Source organism: Aricia agestis, chromosome 15, assembly GCF_905147365.1.
Source record: "Aricia agestis chromosome 15, ilAriAges1.1, whole genome shotgun sequence".
Classification (NCBI taxonomy): Eukaryota; Metazoa; Arthropoda; class Insecta; order Lepidoptera; family Lycaenidae; genus Aricia; species Aricia agestis.
In genome coordinates this window covers 11,419,863-11,438,384 of record NC_056420.1, presented here as the reverse complement: position 1 = coordinate 11,438,384, position 18,522 = coordinate 11,419,863, and the positions used below count along the sequence as shown (strand labels likewise).

The 18,522-nt window shown below is 36.9% G+C and overlaps 1 protein-coding gene across 1 annotated transcript in view; it reads right to left on the bottom strand.

Annotated features, from left to right (window-relative positions):
- LOC121734058 (synaptotagmin-4) overlaps positions 1–18,522 on the bottom strand; it is a 50,879-nt gene that overhangs the window by 15,070 nt on the left and 17,287 nt on the right. The window contains exons 2-4 of the mRNA XM_042124466.1: positions 12,251–12,376; positions 11,761–11,936; positions 8,276–8,424 (exon numbers count right to left, since the gene is read on the bottom strand). Coding sequence (XP_041980400.1) covers positions 8,276–8,424; positions 11,761–11,936; positions 12,251–12,376 — 451 coding nt within the window. The remainder of the gene's footprint in view (positions 1–8,275; positions 8,425–11,760; positions 11,937–12,250; positions 12,377–18,522) is intronic.

Here is an 18,522-nt window from a genome sequence, read left to right as displayed (position 1 = left end):
ATTTACAGCTTTAATTTTGTTTCGGCCTGACAATTGAGTTTTCAAAATTTTATTAAGTCTCTGTTTGTATTTAATTTTTAAAGTATTTTTTATTTCTTTATGATCTATAGCTGTATTTTGTATATAACCTAGGTACTTATATGTGTCTTTAGCTTGCATGCTGTCAATTGTTCCTTCTTGTAGTTCTAAGTTGAGTGGTTCTGTATGTGTATGTTTGCCCTTAAGAATGCAATTAATTTTACATTTATCAGTTCCAAATGTCATGTAAATATCAGCGCTAAATTTTTCCGTTAATTTTAATAGGTGTTCCAGTTGTTGCCTGTCAGGTGCGAACAGTTTTATGTCGTCCATGTAAAGAAGGTGAGTGATTTTGATTTTATTGGCTTTATCTATAATGTATCCTAAGTTTGACCTATTCAGAGTTTTAGATAGAGGGTTTAAAGCTAAGCAAAACCATAAGGGGCTAAGTGAGTCGCCTTGGAAAATGCCACGTTTAATTTTAATTGGTGAGGTACTGACGGTGGTATTGACTGTTCTTAGATTGAGTTTAGTAGACCATTTATGCATTATGTATTGTAAAAAGTGAATTAAAGTATTATTAATCTTATATATTTGTAGGACATGTATCAACCAAGAATGCGGGACACTATCAAAGGCTTTTTGGTAATCTATGTATGCGTAATAAAGGTTCTTATGATCTTTTTTAGTTTGATTGTGTATTTGGGCGTCGATGATAAGTTGTTCTTTACAGCCCATTGAGCCTTTAGCACAGCCTTTTTGTTCTTCAGGGATTATTTTATTATCAGTAATGTGCGTATTTAGTTTTTGTGTGATTATTGACGTAAGTAGTTTGTAAAGAGTTGGAAGGCAGGTGATTGGACGGTATTTAGTCGGATTTTTTGTATCATTTTTATCTTTAGGCTTTAGATATGTTATTCCTTGCATCATAAATAGCGGTACTAATTTGGGATCCTGGAGGGCTGAATTGAATGCTTTTGCGATGTAGTGATGTGTTGAAGTAAAATATTTTATCCAATAATTTTGAATTTTATCTGGTCCTGGTGCTTTCCAGTTCAGAGTCTTCTTTATGGCGTATGTGACATCATTATCATCTATTATGATTTCAGGCATTGGGTTAATATTGTGACATTCATTTATTTCGGTATCAAGCCATGAAGCGTGTAGGTTGTGATGGGCTGGTTTGGACCATAGGTTTTCCCAATAGTCCTTAAGTGCATCTGTACTAGGCGGTTGTGTGATTTTAATGTTTTCGGTGTTTAAATTTTGGTAAAAGAGCTTTTGGTTGTTAGTGAAAAGTAAATTATCCGTTCTTCTAGAGTTACTGATTTTAAGTCGGCGGAGTTTTTTTGATTGTGCTTGCAGTTTTTGTTTCAGAGTATCTAATAATTCTACTATTTGATCGTCAGTGAGATTGTTAGGGTTTAATTTTCGTTGTTTTGTGTGGCTAAGATTTCCTTTAAGGTACTGTGTAAGCTGTCCAATTTCTTTTCGTAGTTTCTTGACTCTGTTTTCAATTCGTAGTTGCCATTTTGGATTTTTCGGGTCTCTTGTTTTATTTGCTATATCTTTTTCAGGGGGGTTATTAAGTTTAGTGTGTAGAGTTGTAGTTGTTATTGCAGCGCAATAAATGGCACTGTGGATTTCCGCTATATCTGGTGTTTCTTTCGCTTCTAGATGTTCTCCTATTAACTTGTTAAGTAAATTTACCGTCTTTATTATGTTGCGTGTAATCTGGATTTTTGGTATTGCCGGTCTGAGTGTTGGATCTGTGTCGGCGTAATTAAGTAACATTTCTGTAAATACTTGACTAATTTTGTTATTCTGCGTTTGATCGGCGTCAGTTGTGAGTATGTCTGTCTGTGGTATTATTGCATTTTCTACAGTTTCAGAAGAGTTTGATAGAATTATGGGTTGATTATTATTTGTGGGTTGAATTGTAGAATGCTGTAGAGTTGGGTCGTCCGTTGCATTATGTGAGATTGTCAGAATATCGCAGGGGCTAAGCTGTGTGTCTATGCTACATATTGTATTGTTCTGGTCGTTGGAACAATCGAACGAATGCGCTACTGTATTTTTTATCTTGTCTCTTTCATGACTTGGTATTCTGTTATTGCGATGTATAACTCTGATTTGATCTGCTAATCGTTGCTCAGATATGTGTCTCAGTTCAGGGTAAGATTCTGTGAATTTTTTATGGAGTGATGGTCTGAATGCTGTGAGGTTGGCTTCGCATGATGTTACAATGTAGTAGCAACGGAGAAGTTCTTTGTTTATTTGATCAGTCCATTTCATCCGTTGTCTACTTTTTCCAGCGAGAGTGGTTGGAGGAAGCATTTCCTGCAAAACACTTCTTACTGGAGTGTTTATGATATGAGGCTGTGTAAGAGTATTATGATCTACGGTATTTGGATTAATGTTTTCAGAATTTTTTCTCGTAGACGGACTGATGTCAGGAATGGGCACAGGATTAGTAGCAATTGCTTCCTGTGTAACATCCTCTGACAATGGTGATAATGTAGTGGATCGTGATGAAAATGAGTTATTGAGCATGAATGACTGTGGTGAAGAGTGAAGCGATGGAAACAAGCTGACGGATGAGGTAGGAGATGAAGGATATGAATATGTGTTGCTTATTGTTTGGAAATTAGTATTCTCTGCAGCAGTACTAGACTGGGCAGTAGGATGCGATACGGTGCCCCCCCCAGAATACGAGGGACAGCCCGGGCCCGAAGGCCCGGGGCGGGATTCTCCATTGCTTTTCGCGCCGGTACCCGCCTGGGGTAATATATTTCTATTACGTAGTCGCATTTTTCATTATATTATTATATTAAAACAAAAATAGGAAGAGTTAACTAAAAAGGAAATATAGGTAGAGAAGAAAAAAAGGAGGGTGAAAATTAGACAAACCAAAAAAACAAAAAATTGCAAAAACAAGGAGTGATTAATAAAAAGGTGACGAAAAGATAGTGACGAGAAAGAAAGAACCGATGATCAGCCACGTGAGTACCTCACCCCGAAGAGAGTGGGGTGGCGCACCCAAGTGTTGCCCGGGGACACCAACTAGGAGGGACCGGCTTCACCCCCTTATTATTATTATTATTATTATTATTATTATATAGAGAAATAGTAGTCTCGGCTGTTTGCCGGAGAAATGACTCAGGTACGGGCATAAACCAAGTATCCTGATTCATGTTAATGATGTGTTATGATTGGAGTGTAGGGAAAGATGAGGATGGGTTAAAGAAACGGCGAACTAATGAACATGTATCTATGATTATGGATTTTTGAATTTGGATGTAAGTGTTTTTATGTAGGTCTAGAGTTTTCAGAGCAGCGGCGAGGGTTTTCGGTATTACTCCGGTTGATGAGATGATGATAGGGATAATTTTGACAACGTCTTGATGCCACATCTGTTTGATTTCATCTGCTAGTGGGATATATTTTTGTATTTTCTCATTGTGTTTCTGTTTTAGATTGTTCGTGTTGGGGACGGCGATATCTATGAGGTAAGTTGTTTTTTCTGGTTTTATTGTAAGGGTTATGTCTGGTCTATTGCTTAGGATGGTACGGTCAGTGACTATGTCACGATCCCAGTAGAGTTTAACAGTGCTATTTTCAAGGACATTGCGAGGTTTGTATTTATAGTATGGTGTGTGTGAATCTATGAGTTTGTATTTAATTGCTAGTAGTTGATGAATGTGTTTGGCTGCGTTGTCGTGGCGGTGTGTGTATTCTTTAGTAGCTAGTGTGCTGCATCTTCCGGTAATGTGATCTGTTGTTTCGGCGCTTAGGTGACATAGTCTACATTTATCAGTATCTAGTGGCTCTTTAAGAATAAACTTTGAATAGTTGCGTGTTTTTATAATTTGGTCTTGGATCGCTATTAGAAAACCTTCTGTCTCTGAATATAAGTTGCCTTTGCAAAGCCAGCTACATGAGGCTGATTGGTCGACATGTTCTTGTTCCAGGTGGTGAGGATATTTACCGTGTAGTGCTTTGCTTTTCCATTTTTGTATCTTATCGGAGTCTTTCAGTATCTTAAGTGTTGGGTTGAATTGGATGTTGCTTAGCTGTAGTGGTGTACCTTTATGGGGAAGTCTTACTATTGCATCATGTAATTGGCTGGTTTGAGCTTTGTTAAGGAAATAAGATCGCATGTTGTTTATTTGGTTATAATGTAAATTTTTTATATCTATAACACCTCGGCCTCCTAATTTTCTTTTAAGTGTGAATCTTTCAACTGCTGAGTGAATATGATGAATGTTATGTTTGTAGCTTAAAGTTCGAGTTTTGGTGTTTAAGTCATCAAGTTCCGAATCTGACCATTTAATTATTCCAAATGAATATGTTAAAATAGGTATAGCGTAGGTATTTATGGCTTTCACTTTATTTCGAGCAGATAGTTGTGTAGCTAGTATTTTGTTTAGTCTCTGTTTATATTTAGATTTAAGAGTATTTTTGATATCTTTGTGATTTATTGCTATGCTTTGTGAAAACCCTAAATATTTATAAGTCTCTTTTGCTTGCATGCTATCTATTATTCCATTTTGTTGTTCTAAATTTAGGGGTTCTGTTTGTGTATGCTTTCCTTTTATAATGCAGTTAATTTTACATTTTTCTATACCAAATGTCATTTTAATATCTATACTAAATTTTTCTGTCAATCTTATTAAGTGTTCTAGTTGCTGTCTGTCGCTAGCGTAGAGTTTAATATCATCCATGTAGAGCAAATGTGTTATTTTGGTATTGTTTGTTTTGTTTATTGTATATCCGTAGCCTGACTTATTGAGGATTTTAGTAAGTGGATTCAGAGCCAAACAAAACCATAAAGGACTCAGTGAATCTCCTTGAAATATACCGCGTTTAATTTTAATTGAAGATGAATTTAAGTCGCCATGTACAGTTCTTAAATTAAGCCTAGTAGACCATGTTGTCATTATATTTTGTAAGAAATGAATTAATTTACTATTTACCTTATACATTTTTAAAACATGTAGAAGCCACGAATGAGGAACACTGTCAAAAGCCTTTTGATAATCAATATATGAATAGTGTAGGTTTTTATGGTTTTGTTTGGCTTGATTATGTATCTCGGAGTCTATTATAACTTGCTCTTTACATCCCATTGATCCCTTAGCACATCCTTTTTGCTCTTCAGGTATGATATTATTTTGAGTTATATGTGTATTTAGTTTTTGTGCAATTATTGATGTAAGTAATTTATACAGCGTTGGGAGACAGGTGATCGGGCGGTACTTTGTAGGATTAGTTGTGTCAGTATCCTTCGGCTTTAAATATGTAATTCCTTGCGTAAGGAACGGAGGTATTGATTGTGGATCTTGTATAAATAAATTAAATAAATTGGCAATATAGCAATGTGTTGAAGTGAAATATTTAATCCAATAATTATGTATTTTGTCAGGTCCTGGGGACTTCCAATTTAAACTTTTCTTTATAGCGTGAGTAACATCTTCTCTGTGTATTATAATGTCTGGCATGATGTCAATATTTTGCCATTCTTCAGTTTCTGCATCAATCCAAGGAGATTGTTCTTCATGTAGGGCTGGATTTGACCATAGGTTCTCCCAATAGCTTTTAACCTTCTCTAAATCTGGTGGTTCTGTAATTTTTATATTTTCTGCACTAAGATTCTGGTAAAAGATTTTTTGATTATTAGTAAATAACATATTATGTCTTCTTCTTTCATTACTTATTTTAAGTCTTCTTAATCGTTTTGAATTGGCTTGTAATTTTTGTTTCAAATTATCTAGTTTATCTGCTAATTGGTCTATGGGGTAATTATTGGGATTGACTTTTTGTTGATTTCTTGTATTAAGATTGCCTTTCAGATATTGTGTTAGTTGCCCTATTTCTTTACGTAGTTGTTTTATTCGGTGTTCGATCCGTATTTGCCATTTTGGGTTGTTATAGTCTATTGTTTTATCGGTTGATTTGTTCGTGTTTGTTTTTCTTAACTTGACATGTAGAGTCGTAGCAGTAATAGCCGCGCAATATATTGCGCTTTGGACTTCTTCTATATCAGTTGTAACCTTTTCTTCGAGATATTTTCCGATGACATTATTTAATACCGTTATTGTTTTAATTACACTACGCGAGATTTGGAGTTTTGGGATTATGGGCCTTAGAGAGGGATCAGTACCAGAGTATTTGATTACCATTTCTTTAAAAACATTTTCAATTTTTTCATTATCTATTAGATTGGCCGATGGTGTGTTCGAGACGTTTATCTCTTGTGTGGTTGCATCTTCTACGGTATCACAAGAGTCTAAAGTATTTAACTGATATGAAGTTTGAGTAGGGGAATGGTGAGGAGCTGTGGCGTTTGTGTTTGGTTGGGTAGATTCTGTATATGGATTAGCAGGGCTTAAACATATTATATCTGTGCTTTGTGAGCTACTTTGAACGCTGAGAATGTCCGATGTTTGAGTTAAGTTAGCTACAGATTGTTTTATGAATTCTCTTTCATGGGGAGCAATTCTATTATTCCTATGGATAACTCTAATTTGATCTGCTAGTCTTTGTTCCGTTAAGTGTCTTAATTCCGGAAATTTTTCAATGAATTTTTGATGAAGTAATGATCTAAATGCTGTGAGATTAGTTTCGCATGATGTGACTGTGTAGTAACAACGGAGAAGTTCTCTATTTATTTGATCGGTCCATTTCATCCGTTGTCTACGTTTGCCAGCAAGAGTGGTTGGAGGAAGCATGCCCTGCAAAACACTTGTTACTGGTGTGTTGATGAGGTGTGATTGTGGAGTATGGTGGTCTACGGGTTGTATTTCAATATTTTGTGAGGTACTCGTAGACGAAATGGTGTCAGAGATGGGCATAGGGTAAATAGCAGATGCTTCCTGTGCAACAACGTCTGACATTGGGGAATGTGAAGTGGATCGTGATGATGAAGATGATTTATCAAACATGTAAGATCTCGGCGAAGAGTGAGGTGATGGAAACAAGCTGACAGATGAAGTGGGTGATGTAGGGTACGAGAGTGTGTTGCTCGTTGTTGAAACGATGTTTGCTGCAGCAGTACCAGACTGGGCAGAACGAGGCGATACGTTGTCCCCCCCAGAATACGTGGGACTGCCCGGGCCCGAAGGCCCGGGGCGGGATTCTCCATTGCATTTCGCGCCGGTACCCGCCTGGGGTATATTTCTATTACGTAGTCGCATGTCATAGGTTTTTATAAGTAAACACAGAATAAGAGTTAACAAAAAAGGAAAAATAGTACGAGATGAAACAAAAGAAGGTGAAAGATAGACAAAACACAAATAAAAACGTTGCAAAATAAAGATCGATTAATAAAAAGACGATGAAAAGATAGTGAAGACAGAGAAAGAACCGACGATCAGCCGCATGAGTACCTCACTCTGCAGTGGGCAGGATGGCGCACCCATGTGTTGCCCGGGGACACTAACTAGGAAGTATCGGCCTCACCCCCTTATTATTATTATTATTATTATTTTGTCGTAAAGGACCTCACTAATGTAAAGCGCTATTATAGCATATGACATGTACCTACTCGTTAAACGTCTACAACAGTAATATGTGCATAATGATATTTTCTAATTATTATAACTGTACCACTAGAGTGACTAGACATTAGTAAAAAAAACTGAACTATTTATTAGTCAAGTTCTACAATTTACGTAACATAAGCTGATGAGTGAGATAAGCCGTTTAAAAGCTCTATGTAGACTCTAGAGTCTAGAGTATTCTAGACTCTAGGGCATAGAAATTTTAGACACACTCGACAAACATAACCCTAGAACAACTCTGGCACAATCAGGTTAAAAAGCTTTTGATTTCTTCTCATAAAGTTTAAAATATGTTAGTAGCGGACAACCTAAAGTATCGCGTTGACACCACTGGTTTAAATAAATTTCCTTAGAAATTGCCTTGGTAGTTTTCGGCAAGAAGGTAGGCGCAGAAACCATAAATGCCATAAAGAATTAAAGAAACCAGAAATGTCACTGCGACGCTTCGTTGGTTGCAACTGTTCTGCTACTAATTTTCAGGCATATAAATTGGATATCTCCTATTCCTTTTACCTTTTTTCCGATTAATTTCGTTGCGGGTCCCAAGACAGATTTAGTATGTCCCTCGGGTACCTGAGATCATGTCAAAGGGTTTTCGTGGTTGGTTGATCCTGGCGACACAGGAGTTGCAGTGGTGGGAATGTGTGGCGGGCCATTTGCCCGGTATAAAAAAAATATACTTTTAAGACACTTACCGCAGCTTGAAATGCAGATCCCCCAGTCGTCCGTCCGTGGTGTCTGGCTCCGTGGGCTTGGGTTTCTCGGTGGCGGTGGCGTCCGCAAGCTCCTTGCTTAGCGGAGCCACCTCCGTCGTCGGCGTGTGCGGGCTGCTGCCTCCTGACACCTGATGATGATGAAAGTAAAGTCTTGGCGATTTGAAAAAATAATTAAAAAGTTCAAATGTCAAAATGACGGAACAACTTTTTAAATTGTGTTTGTAAGACTACGATTAAGTTAGTGAGTAAGTTTGTGGGTAAGATTAATATGCTTGTTGCTTGTTGAAGATTACGATAAACGCCGAGTTTGATAATTACTAATTAGATACAAGTAGACTATCGTCATACTAGACCGCTGTATCCGAAAAAAATACCATGCATAAAACTCATATTTTTGTGGATGTTGTTGAATGTTGAGCTAGTCTGATTTAAAAATTGAGGCTTGGTAGAATTAGTATGTGCGGGACTTTCCTTGTAAATAAGTTGCACGATGTGGAGCAGACAATAAAATAAAATTAATATGTCAAAATGATCAATTCCACAATTGAAAGTTCTTTACGCGAGCGAAGCCGCGGGCAAAAGCTTGTAATATATATTATACAATACTTAGTATTATAAAATATATAAGCTAGGTAGCGTACATCACGTCGTCTAATCCCATGCTAAGTAAAAACTTGTGTTATGGCATTCAGACAACGGATGCACGCCGAACAATTTTATCCTATTGTATATTATTTACACATTCACGCACACAATCACACTACACTTTATCACGTAAAGTCTCTTTCGGCTACGTGATGCGCGCTTCGTTCGGGAGCCTCCCCCGAAACCTCCGGTAAACTACACCGGCGGCGGGACAGAACCACCTCGAAGATGGATAAAACTTGAGTCGGCACTCTCACCACAAAGGAACTGAAATTCACTTTGTAGCGAGAGTGCAGACGCTTCACCCTCAAGGTGTAGGTGGTCTTCTCAAGATGTTTCACTTCAGAAGATAACACTTAAGACCAGGAAATTATATTCCAAACTGTACTTAATAGAATAAAGGTTGCTTGTTTCTTTATTATTCTGATCGATTTCATTAAACTAGAGATCGCCCAATGGTCGAAATTCGACCTTAATTTTAATGACATTAGGACTAACTACTACATATATATTTTGTAAAATATATTGACTTTATCATTTCAACCCTTGTCTCTGGGACTCAGCTGATCTCAGACTGGCCGTGTAAGCATTGTCTTTTAGTATCTTAGATTCAATAAAAAAAACTATAATCCATTTTCAATTTGTCAACTTGTTGTCAACAGACTTAACCATAAATAAAAGAGTATAATTCGTATGTATAGGCTTGTCACTCAAAAATCTGTCATTTCTCATGTGTGTGTGTTGTAGTGTGTGTAATGTTTTATTTGTTAAAAAAATGTATGATAAAAGTATAATTTCAAAATAATATTAGCTCGATGCACTCCTTCACCATATAAACTATAACTGTGCAAAATTTCATGCACCTACGTTTCCCCATTTTTCGTAAAAAGGGTTACAAAGTTTTTCGCTTGCGTATTAATATATAGATTTCGCACAAATATAAAGCCTACTCAAATCGCTAATTTAACTTACGTGATAACTATTTAGTTATCTGTAGTTTAACCCAGACGAACCCAAACTAATAAACCCGTCTACAGTTTACAGACTATAAAGCTATCAGTGACCGTAACTATGAAAACGTGTCGGGGGTGCTTTATCGCACTGACCGCCACATTTATTGTCCTCAGTAAATACTTGATTGATGTGACCTTAGATTATTGCCTATAGATACAGTGTCATCTCGACAAAAGTGTCAATCCTCGTTTTTTAAAGGTGCCTCTTCACAATGGACCATGCTGGCCTACAAGTCATCGCCATTGTGTAGACGGGGTAATGGTGTTTTGATGGCGGACGATGTTTAGGCGCGGCACGCAATGGCGTGGCCTGCAGTGGGCCATCGTGGGCCATCGTGTAATGGCTACTTTATATTGTAGTTTCCATAAAAAACGTTTGTCAAAACGAAAATTCTCGTGCCTACATACAATTTAACAGGTAATGATTTTATGAACCGGGAATTTTTGTATTGAACAATGTCAGAACCAAGAATTCCCAGAAACTTTGGGAATGTTATAACATGAAATTCAAGTGTATATGATATTGTATAGGGTCAAATGTAATGAGTTTAATTTAAAAACACAGTTGACAACCGTGTTGGGTCAGAGATTAGCCGGTTCGGTTATTAATTTTTTTTAATTGGAATTAACTCCATACCTACTTTTTCTGTCAAACTTTTTATTTCATTAATAACCGACTTACAAAAAAGGAGGAGGTTTCCCAATTCGACCGTATACAGGGTGTACTTAACAAAAATAAGTGATAATACTTTAGGCTGTGTACGTGTTCCTTGTAGAGAGTTCACTGTGAAAGTTGCAGCGCTGAAAGACCAAAAATTTTTTTCATTTTTGTATGGGGAAACTCGTGACGCTCGGGCCCTTGCCCATACAAAAGTGAAAAAAAAATTTCGTCTTTCAGAGCTGCTACTTTCAGAGTGAACTCTCTACAAGGAACACGTACACACCCTAAAGTGATATCACTTATTTTTGTTACACATTGTATATATAAAATTCTATTTTTTTTTAAGTTAAGCTTAAGTATATCATTAATTTATGTCACCGAGTGCGGCAGTCAGACACGTAAAATGATTCCAATAAGTTGAAGCAGTATATTTGTAGGAAAACATCAAAGATACCATAAAAGGGCTTGTTTTAATTCAATCTCGCGAAAAACGAAACTTGTTCCCGACGTGAAAGCTGTTAAGCGATTTCTCATGTTATCACAAATGCAGGAAACTTTTTAATAATACGTATAGCGTACACGGCGCATACCGTACATAATGTAATATTGTAATAATGTATGATATATCATAATGTTATCTATTTAAACAGAAAATCCTCTATAGTAACATACAATACAATACAACATTGAATACAACAGATAAAAGCAAACGTGAGCACTGAGCATTAAGTGCATTACTTATTAGGAGTTAGTAATATTATTTTCAGTGTCATCGACGTTACGTGAAAAGAAAAAAAATATTGACTGCAGGATGATCTAACTACGTACCTGTAGCAGTACTATTATATATTCTGTGCCTGTAGTTTAAATGTGTGTATGTGTGCGTGCATCCGATAACATCGTAAAACGTTTTTCGTCGTATGTGTCAACTGTCAAGCAACAACCTTCTAGGCCGATTACACTGAGTCACTGCCGCTGCTCCTGCAGGTGCCGGAAATATTGCCCTGAATACTTCTGCGGCAGTAATGGCAGTCGGGCAACGGCAGCGGCATGATGAGTGGCAGCGCGAGTAACTATTTACATTATCGCGTTGCCAGTCGGCAGGGAAGTGTCCTGCCCAACAGAGCTGAGTGTAAATTCTCTACCTGTTGCGGTGGCTGCGGATGCGGCGGCGATCCTGCGGGCGTGGTGGGTGCGGGTTGAGGCGCGGTCGGCGACGGCGATTTCCGCAGGTAGTGTGTGGCCGAACCCGGCGACCGTACCGCTGTAGCGCGACGAGGTGGCTGGAATACCAGCGCCTTGTCTGGACCGCGCTTGCCTCCTGTATGTTACATAGAATATGTTAACAGGTGTCTTAATGGACCAAGATTTCATGTGTCGTCTCTTGTTTCCAGAAAAATAATAAAAAATAGAGAAAAAATAATACAATCCCATAGTTTTTGTAAATACTGCTTTTAAACCACGGGCCACCAAAAGATCGTTTGGCAAAACTGGAGGGGAATGGATGGAATAGCTATTAATAACGTATTAATGATTGTGGGTGGCATACTAGGCCTTGTAAACTTTTGAGTCTACGTATGATTCCCGTTGACCCTTAGGCCATTAACTCGACAGGCTACTCGTCTCTCAACTCACCCAGCTTGTGTGCGAGCGAGTTGCGGCGGCGCGCGACCCAGCAGGCCAGCGCGGCTAGCACGATGACGGCGGCGCCAGCGGAACCCACTACCAGGACCCAGAATGTCGCGCTGTGCCAGCCGCCCGCTGGAAACGAAGTACATGTTAGTATAATGGGAAAGATGCAGTAGTTTTGTTACGGCTTAAATTAATTTTATTTCATGGAAGAAAAGTTTACTAGTCTAGTAAATATTATTTAAAAAAATAATAAAACAAAAACTTTAAAATAATGCAAAATGTGCCTTTAGGTGTCTTTATCTATTGATATTTTGTTTAAAAAAAAAATTAACTATTAAAACTTTTAACATTCAGTAGGTACCTACTATATAAAATTAAATTAAGAAATTTAAAAAAAACCCGCCAAAACAACTTTAAAAACTAACGAAATAATATTTACTGCCTTTAAGTTCAAATAATTCCTAACTTGTGTAAAGTAATATTTTAGTCCATAATTGTTGTCACGGTGTGTCGGGGGACCGCCAAGTAAACTACAACCTACAACCGCCAAGTCGCTGATTACCTATCTCGATTCAGATCGCTGTGAATTGATCCTTAAACTTGTTAAGTGAAATTAAACATCTACATTAGCGGTCCCCCGACACACCTTGACAACAATTATGGACTAAAATATTACTTTACACAAGTTAGGAATTATTTGAACTTAAAGGCAGTAAATATTATTTCATTACTTTTTAAAGTTGTTTTGGCGGGGTTTTTTTAAATTTCTTAATTTAATTTTATTTCATACTTTTTAAACTTGTGTTGGTTATAGTGCAAAATAATTCCTATCAACAGAATCATATTCTCATGATTACCATCTATCAATGTCCTTTTCCATGAGGCCGTTAAATGTGCCCAAACATGAAACCTCCGCTTTGGGTTCATACGAAGCTCGGTTCCTATATAATCCAGGTGATGCTGCAGCAGCAGCATGTAAATATTTACTGTTTATACTTTATCTACTTCTTACTGGTTGTCACAATTAAAATGAGCCCAAACACGAAACCTCTGCTCTTAGTTGGCGAGGAGTTGGATATCCTATTGATTACCAGGTGATGCTGCAGCACCAGGTCAACTTTCCATTATTATGTGTATACGTATATTGTATATTCACAAATATCACGAACAAGAAGGAAATATAAAACCCATCAAACGACTACAAGTTGCTAACTTGTTTTAACTAACGGTCTTTCATGAACCAGATAAACCCTGATTGTCCAACACTGAGCAGGCTGATGATGATGAATTATAGCTAAGAACACTCTCGATCATGTCAGCTTTCAAACAAAAAAAACTAAATCAAAATCGGTCCACCCGTTTGGATGCTACGATGCCACGGACAGATACACACACAGACAAACAGACAGACAGACAGACAGACAGACAGACACGTCAAACTTATAACACCCCTCTTTTTTGTCGGGAGTTAAAAAATGATCCATTGGTTAGAATTTTTCTTTAAAGCATTGAATGGATTTAAGAGCCATTACATCAAGAATCTTTTGGTTAAAGTTATTGAAGCAGCAACTAAGTGGCTTAGCGTGTGTACGACGTACGTGTTGGGTCACAAGGTCGGTGACGAGGGTCACAAACTCAGAGGTCGGGTTGATTACGGCGCGGGGTGACACTGAGGCGTGACACCTTGTAAGTCTTGTAACATGACGATAAATAATTAGGAATTTGGAGACAATCTGTAAATGTCCTAGGTGCTTTAGCTAGGGATATTTAGCTATAGCTAGTAAATTAGTAATTACTTAACTAGACTTAAGCAGTACTTATATTTTATGTAGATTGGACTGAACTTAAATAATCTATAGTTCAAACTATGATGTAGAGTGTTGAGACCATGAAGCTATTATAGAGCTTCATGGTTGAGACACTAATAATATTGTATGTCCATATTTTAATATTGTTTGTCCAAAAGTTCACAACCTTAATCCTCTAAGAATTTATTGAATGCAGAACAAGTTTGAGATAAATTCTTTATACATACAAGTAACGAAGTCAAATTTTTACTTGGCTTCAGCCCAGAGAGCTTAGTGTAAAATACGACGATCGCTGACAACCCAGACTCGGGAATAGAATACTAGAGTGATCTAGAATATTCTAGAAGAGAACTTGAAAGTTGAAACAAATACTTTTCATGAAAAGCGTTAAATATTAGTCAGCCGTCAGTTTAAATAGACCTGGGGGGTAAGCCAAAATCTTTTTGTTTTCGCTTCGTTATAGAATCGCCGATGAAAATGTATGGAATTGACATAAGCGTTCTTTAATATGACGTTGACGTTCGACTCGTCTTATGTCTTTTTTTTTATTTTTTTTTTATTTGCATAAATATGGTACAATAAGGTGTTACTATAATTCTAACAGTGCTTCACATATTTTGTCAATTTTCTCGACGTGCAAATGTTAATTTAGGATACATTCTTAAATATAATTTGTCATAATAATTATTAATAAATGCATGCCTAATAATTTCCATCTTACTTAATAATATGTCAAAATTATAAATATAAAGAACAAACGACATGACAAAGGAAAAGAAGAAGAAAAAAGAAAAATAATGTCAGCGGATGTGGATGCGTAAATAGTGTTCATGAAATCATAATAAACAACATTTGAACATATTTTTGGGCATGAAAACGATAATTAATATAAAATCATTGAGCTATTCCATCCCATACAATGATTCGTTTATAGCTCGACTTAGAGGTGCGCGTGATAGGTAAGGTACTACATATTTTTTAATAAGTTTATTTTTATGGTCCTTGGTGTTTCTCATCATTTACTAGGTATAGTCTATAAGTAATATTTTTAGCACCCAAACCATAGGAGAGCCATGTCGAGCTCATCAAAAAACCTTTTGAGTGACTTTGCATGTGGTGCAGACAATACAGGTAACCCTTAGAATTATCTGTAATCTTTAATTGTTTGAAGTACTAGGTACTTGATTTGTCAATTCCATACATTTTGATCGGCGATTCTATAACGAAGCGAAAACGAAAAAGTTTCGGCTAAATGGCCTTATTTGTTATTTAATAATATTTAGCTGACCAATGACGTTTGCTGGGTTAACCTAAAGTTATTTCAATATTATTTTTCTCTAAGAGTTGTTTATTTTGACAAAATATATTGTACGGATAGTCCATGCCGTTTTACTGCAAGTTTTAACTACGGCTAACGGCAAGTAGTAAAACGTTTTACGTTATGTGAAACGTTAAAATATTACTTTAATACAGCTACAAAATGTATTGAAGTATTTTATGATACCTGTAGTAAGCGTGTTCTAGAAATTTCTTTAATGTGGAGTCGATATTACATCCAATATCGTCGACCAAATAGGACCGTCTTTGAATTCCATACTACGGTGATACTACGTCATTGAGAACAGAATATTGTAAATTACTCTATTTGTTTTATCTTATAGAGCCTACTAGATGTCCCGCGCGGCTTCGCCCGCGTAAATTACGAATTTTACGGAAACCGTACAATATTTTCCCATAAAAAATAGCTTATGTCCCTACTCCCTTCACTTGGTCTACTCTTTATCTGTGCCAAATATTGCCATAAAAATTTATATTATATAGTTCGTAATTTCTAATATTTCCCCGTTTTTCCCACATTTTCCTGAGTTTCTTTGTTTGTATTAGTCTTAGCGTGATAATATTTGTATAGCCTTACTCGATAAATGAGCTATCTAACACTGAAATAAGTTTTTAAATCGGACCTGTAGTTCCTGAGATTAACGCGTTCAAGCAAACATACTTACTCTTCAGGTTTATAATATTAGGTAGGTACTTATGGATGTTTTTTAATTATCGCTTGACAAATTACTCGAACCTCGATCTTAAAGACTATGAGAAGTACCAATAACAGAGTCATTATAGGCTCATAAGTCATAAGTTCATAACCATGGGACGATGCATGGTATAATATGGTAGTGATGATGATGATGAATGTAATTTGTATAGTAGCATATGCTTTCCGTTCTGAAAACAACGCAGAAACTCCCAAACTTGTATCTATAAAGAATCAGGAGTTCTCTCAGCGCCTTCCGAACTACGGTATACCAGGTATACCTCGGTGCAAAATCTTACTTGTTGGTAGCATATGCTTAGAATACTTCTACGAAACCGAAGTCACCACATGTTTCCCTATAAATTTTGAGGAGTTCCCTCGATTACTTATGGATCCTTCATCAGATCACCACTTTTGTGAATATAATACCAAATTGGGATATTACCCTATATACCAAAAGAAAAATTTTGAAAATCGGTTAACAAACGGCGGAGTAATCATTGAACATAAGAAAACGAACATAACACCTCCCGCATTTTGAAAGTCGGTTAAAATTGTAACCTATGTGTTATTCTGATGTGCTATGATATTGTAAAGTTTCATTAAAATCCATTCAGTAGTTTTTGCGTGAAAGAGTAACAAACATCCATACATCCACAACTCCACACATCCATACATCTATATCTACATCCAAACAAACTTTCGCCTTTATAATATTAGTAGGAAGTAAGAAGTAGGATATGGCGCACTTGCCGGGTAGGCGCGCGCTTTGCCACACTCACTAAAGAACAATGTGGACAAAGTTGTCGTTATACCTCAGGGCGATAATAATATTTTATCTTGCGGTAACAGTGCAACATGCTTTTGACAAATAATATATTGTTCAATTTTCGCCTTTTCTGTCCCTACAAAATCACTTTAGTCCTTAAAATTTGCGTGTACACTAGGACACGACGCCTAAAATATTTAAACATCGAAATCTATACTTAATATTATAAATGCGAAAGTATCTCTGTCTGTCTGTCTGTCTGTCTGTCTGTCTGTCTCGCTTTCACGCCAAAACTACCGAACCGATTGTAATGAAATTTTGTATACAGATAGTCTAAAGCCTGAGAAAGGACATAGGCTACTTTTTTATTGGAAAAAAGGGTTGTAAGGGGGTGAAAATACGAAAATTTGTTCAAATTAAGTTAGTTCCAAAAAATCATACTAGATGGCGCCGTGCGTCTCTTACATCGCGCTAACGCTTGCCCAACATCTTTCTATAAGAGGGGTATCATTATACATTCGAGTTTCAATTTTTTTCGATTGTTATTTCTTTTTTACACGTTATTTAATAAGTCAGTACTTTATATTATATACAGTGACGTAACCTTAAACCTATCAATGATAAATAGTTTATGGGTAAAGTTATGTAATTGGGGGGCTAAATAAGCTTTAAAATTTGGCATAAAATATAAAGTTTAATTTTAAAAAATGAAATATTATGTGCACACTGCACAGCTGTTTTGATTTAAGGGGTACCAGGGTTTTTTTTATAAAAGCTTTTGACACCAATTTTGTTGACATCGAGCGCTATAAACTGAAGTCCACGCGGACGAAGTCGCGGGCAACAGCTAGTATTTTATAACATGTAACAAGTTTGTAAGAGGCAGTCCTACTGTCATGGGAGTTGGGACAAAAAATTGCACTCAAAGAATAATGCATAGTGACATAACCCATGACTTGATATTGTTATCAAAAGCCTTGATCTTCATGATTTATTGATATCAATGTCCAATCCATGACGGAAGCGTTTAAACGTAATCGGATATTGAGTAACGATTTTCAGTTACGTGTAATCTCATTACAGACCTGTCGAGCTGTCGAGGCACGCGAACTTATGTAACAAACATAATCGTACAAGTTATGGCCGCTACAGACAAATAAGGGCGTTTGTGCACTACACGGAATTTTACCGTCCGGCGTTCATAACTTTCACGTTTGCCATATAAATAAGGTAGGAAATCGAGATGCTGCGCCGCGCCGGATGGTAAAATTCCGTGTAGTGCACAAACGCCCTAACTCGACGGTTTGACCACGTTTTTACTTTGGCCATGATAGGTATCACGTTTTTACTTTGGCCATGATAGGCCTCTATCATGAGCTCTTAAATCCATTCACTTTACGTCCTTATACAGTAAGTATAAGGACGTAAAGTGAATGGATTTAAGAGCTCATGATAGAGGCCCAGGAATAAGAAGGGTGGCCGGTAAAGAAGATCTGCCGACCGAGCGAGGTGTTATGTTCGGTCAGGCCGAAGCCCACGTGATTGATTTCAGCTGACGCACACTTCGATAGTACGATTCACCGTATACCGTTTTGACAAAAATGTGATAAAATATGTAAACAATATTAAAGTATTCGTTTAAAATATACGTGGGAGAGCCATGCTT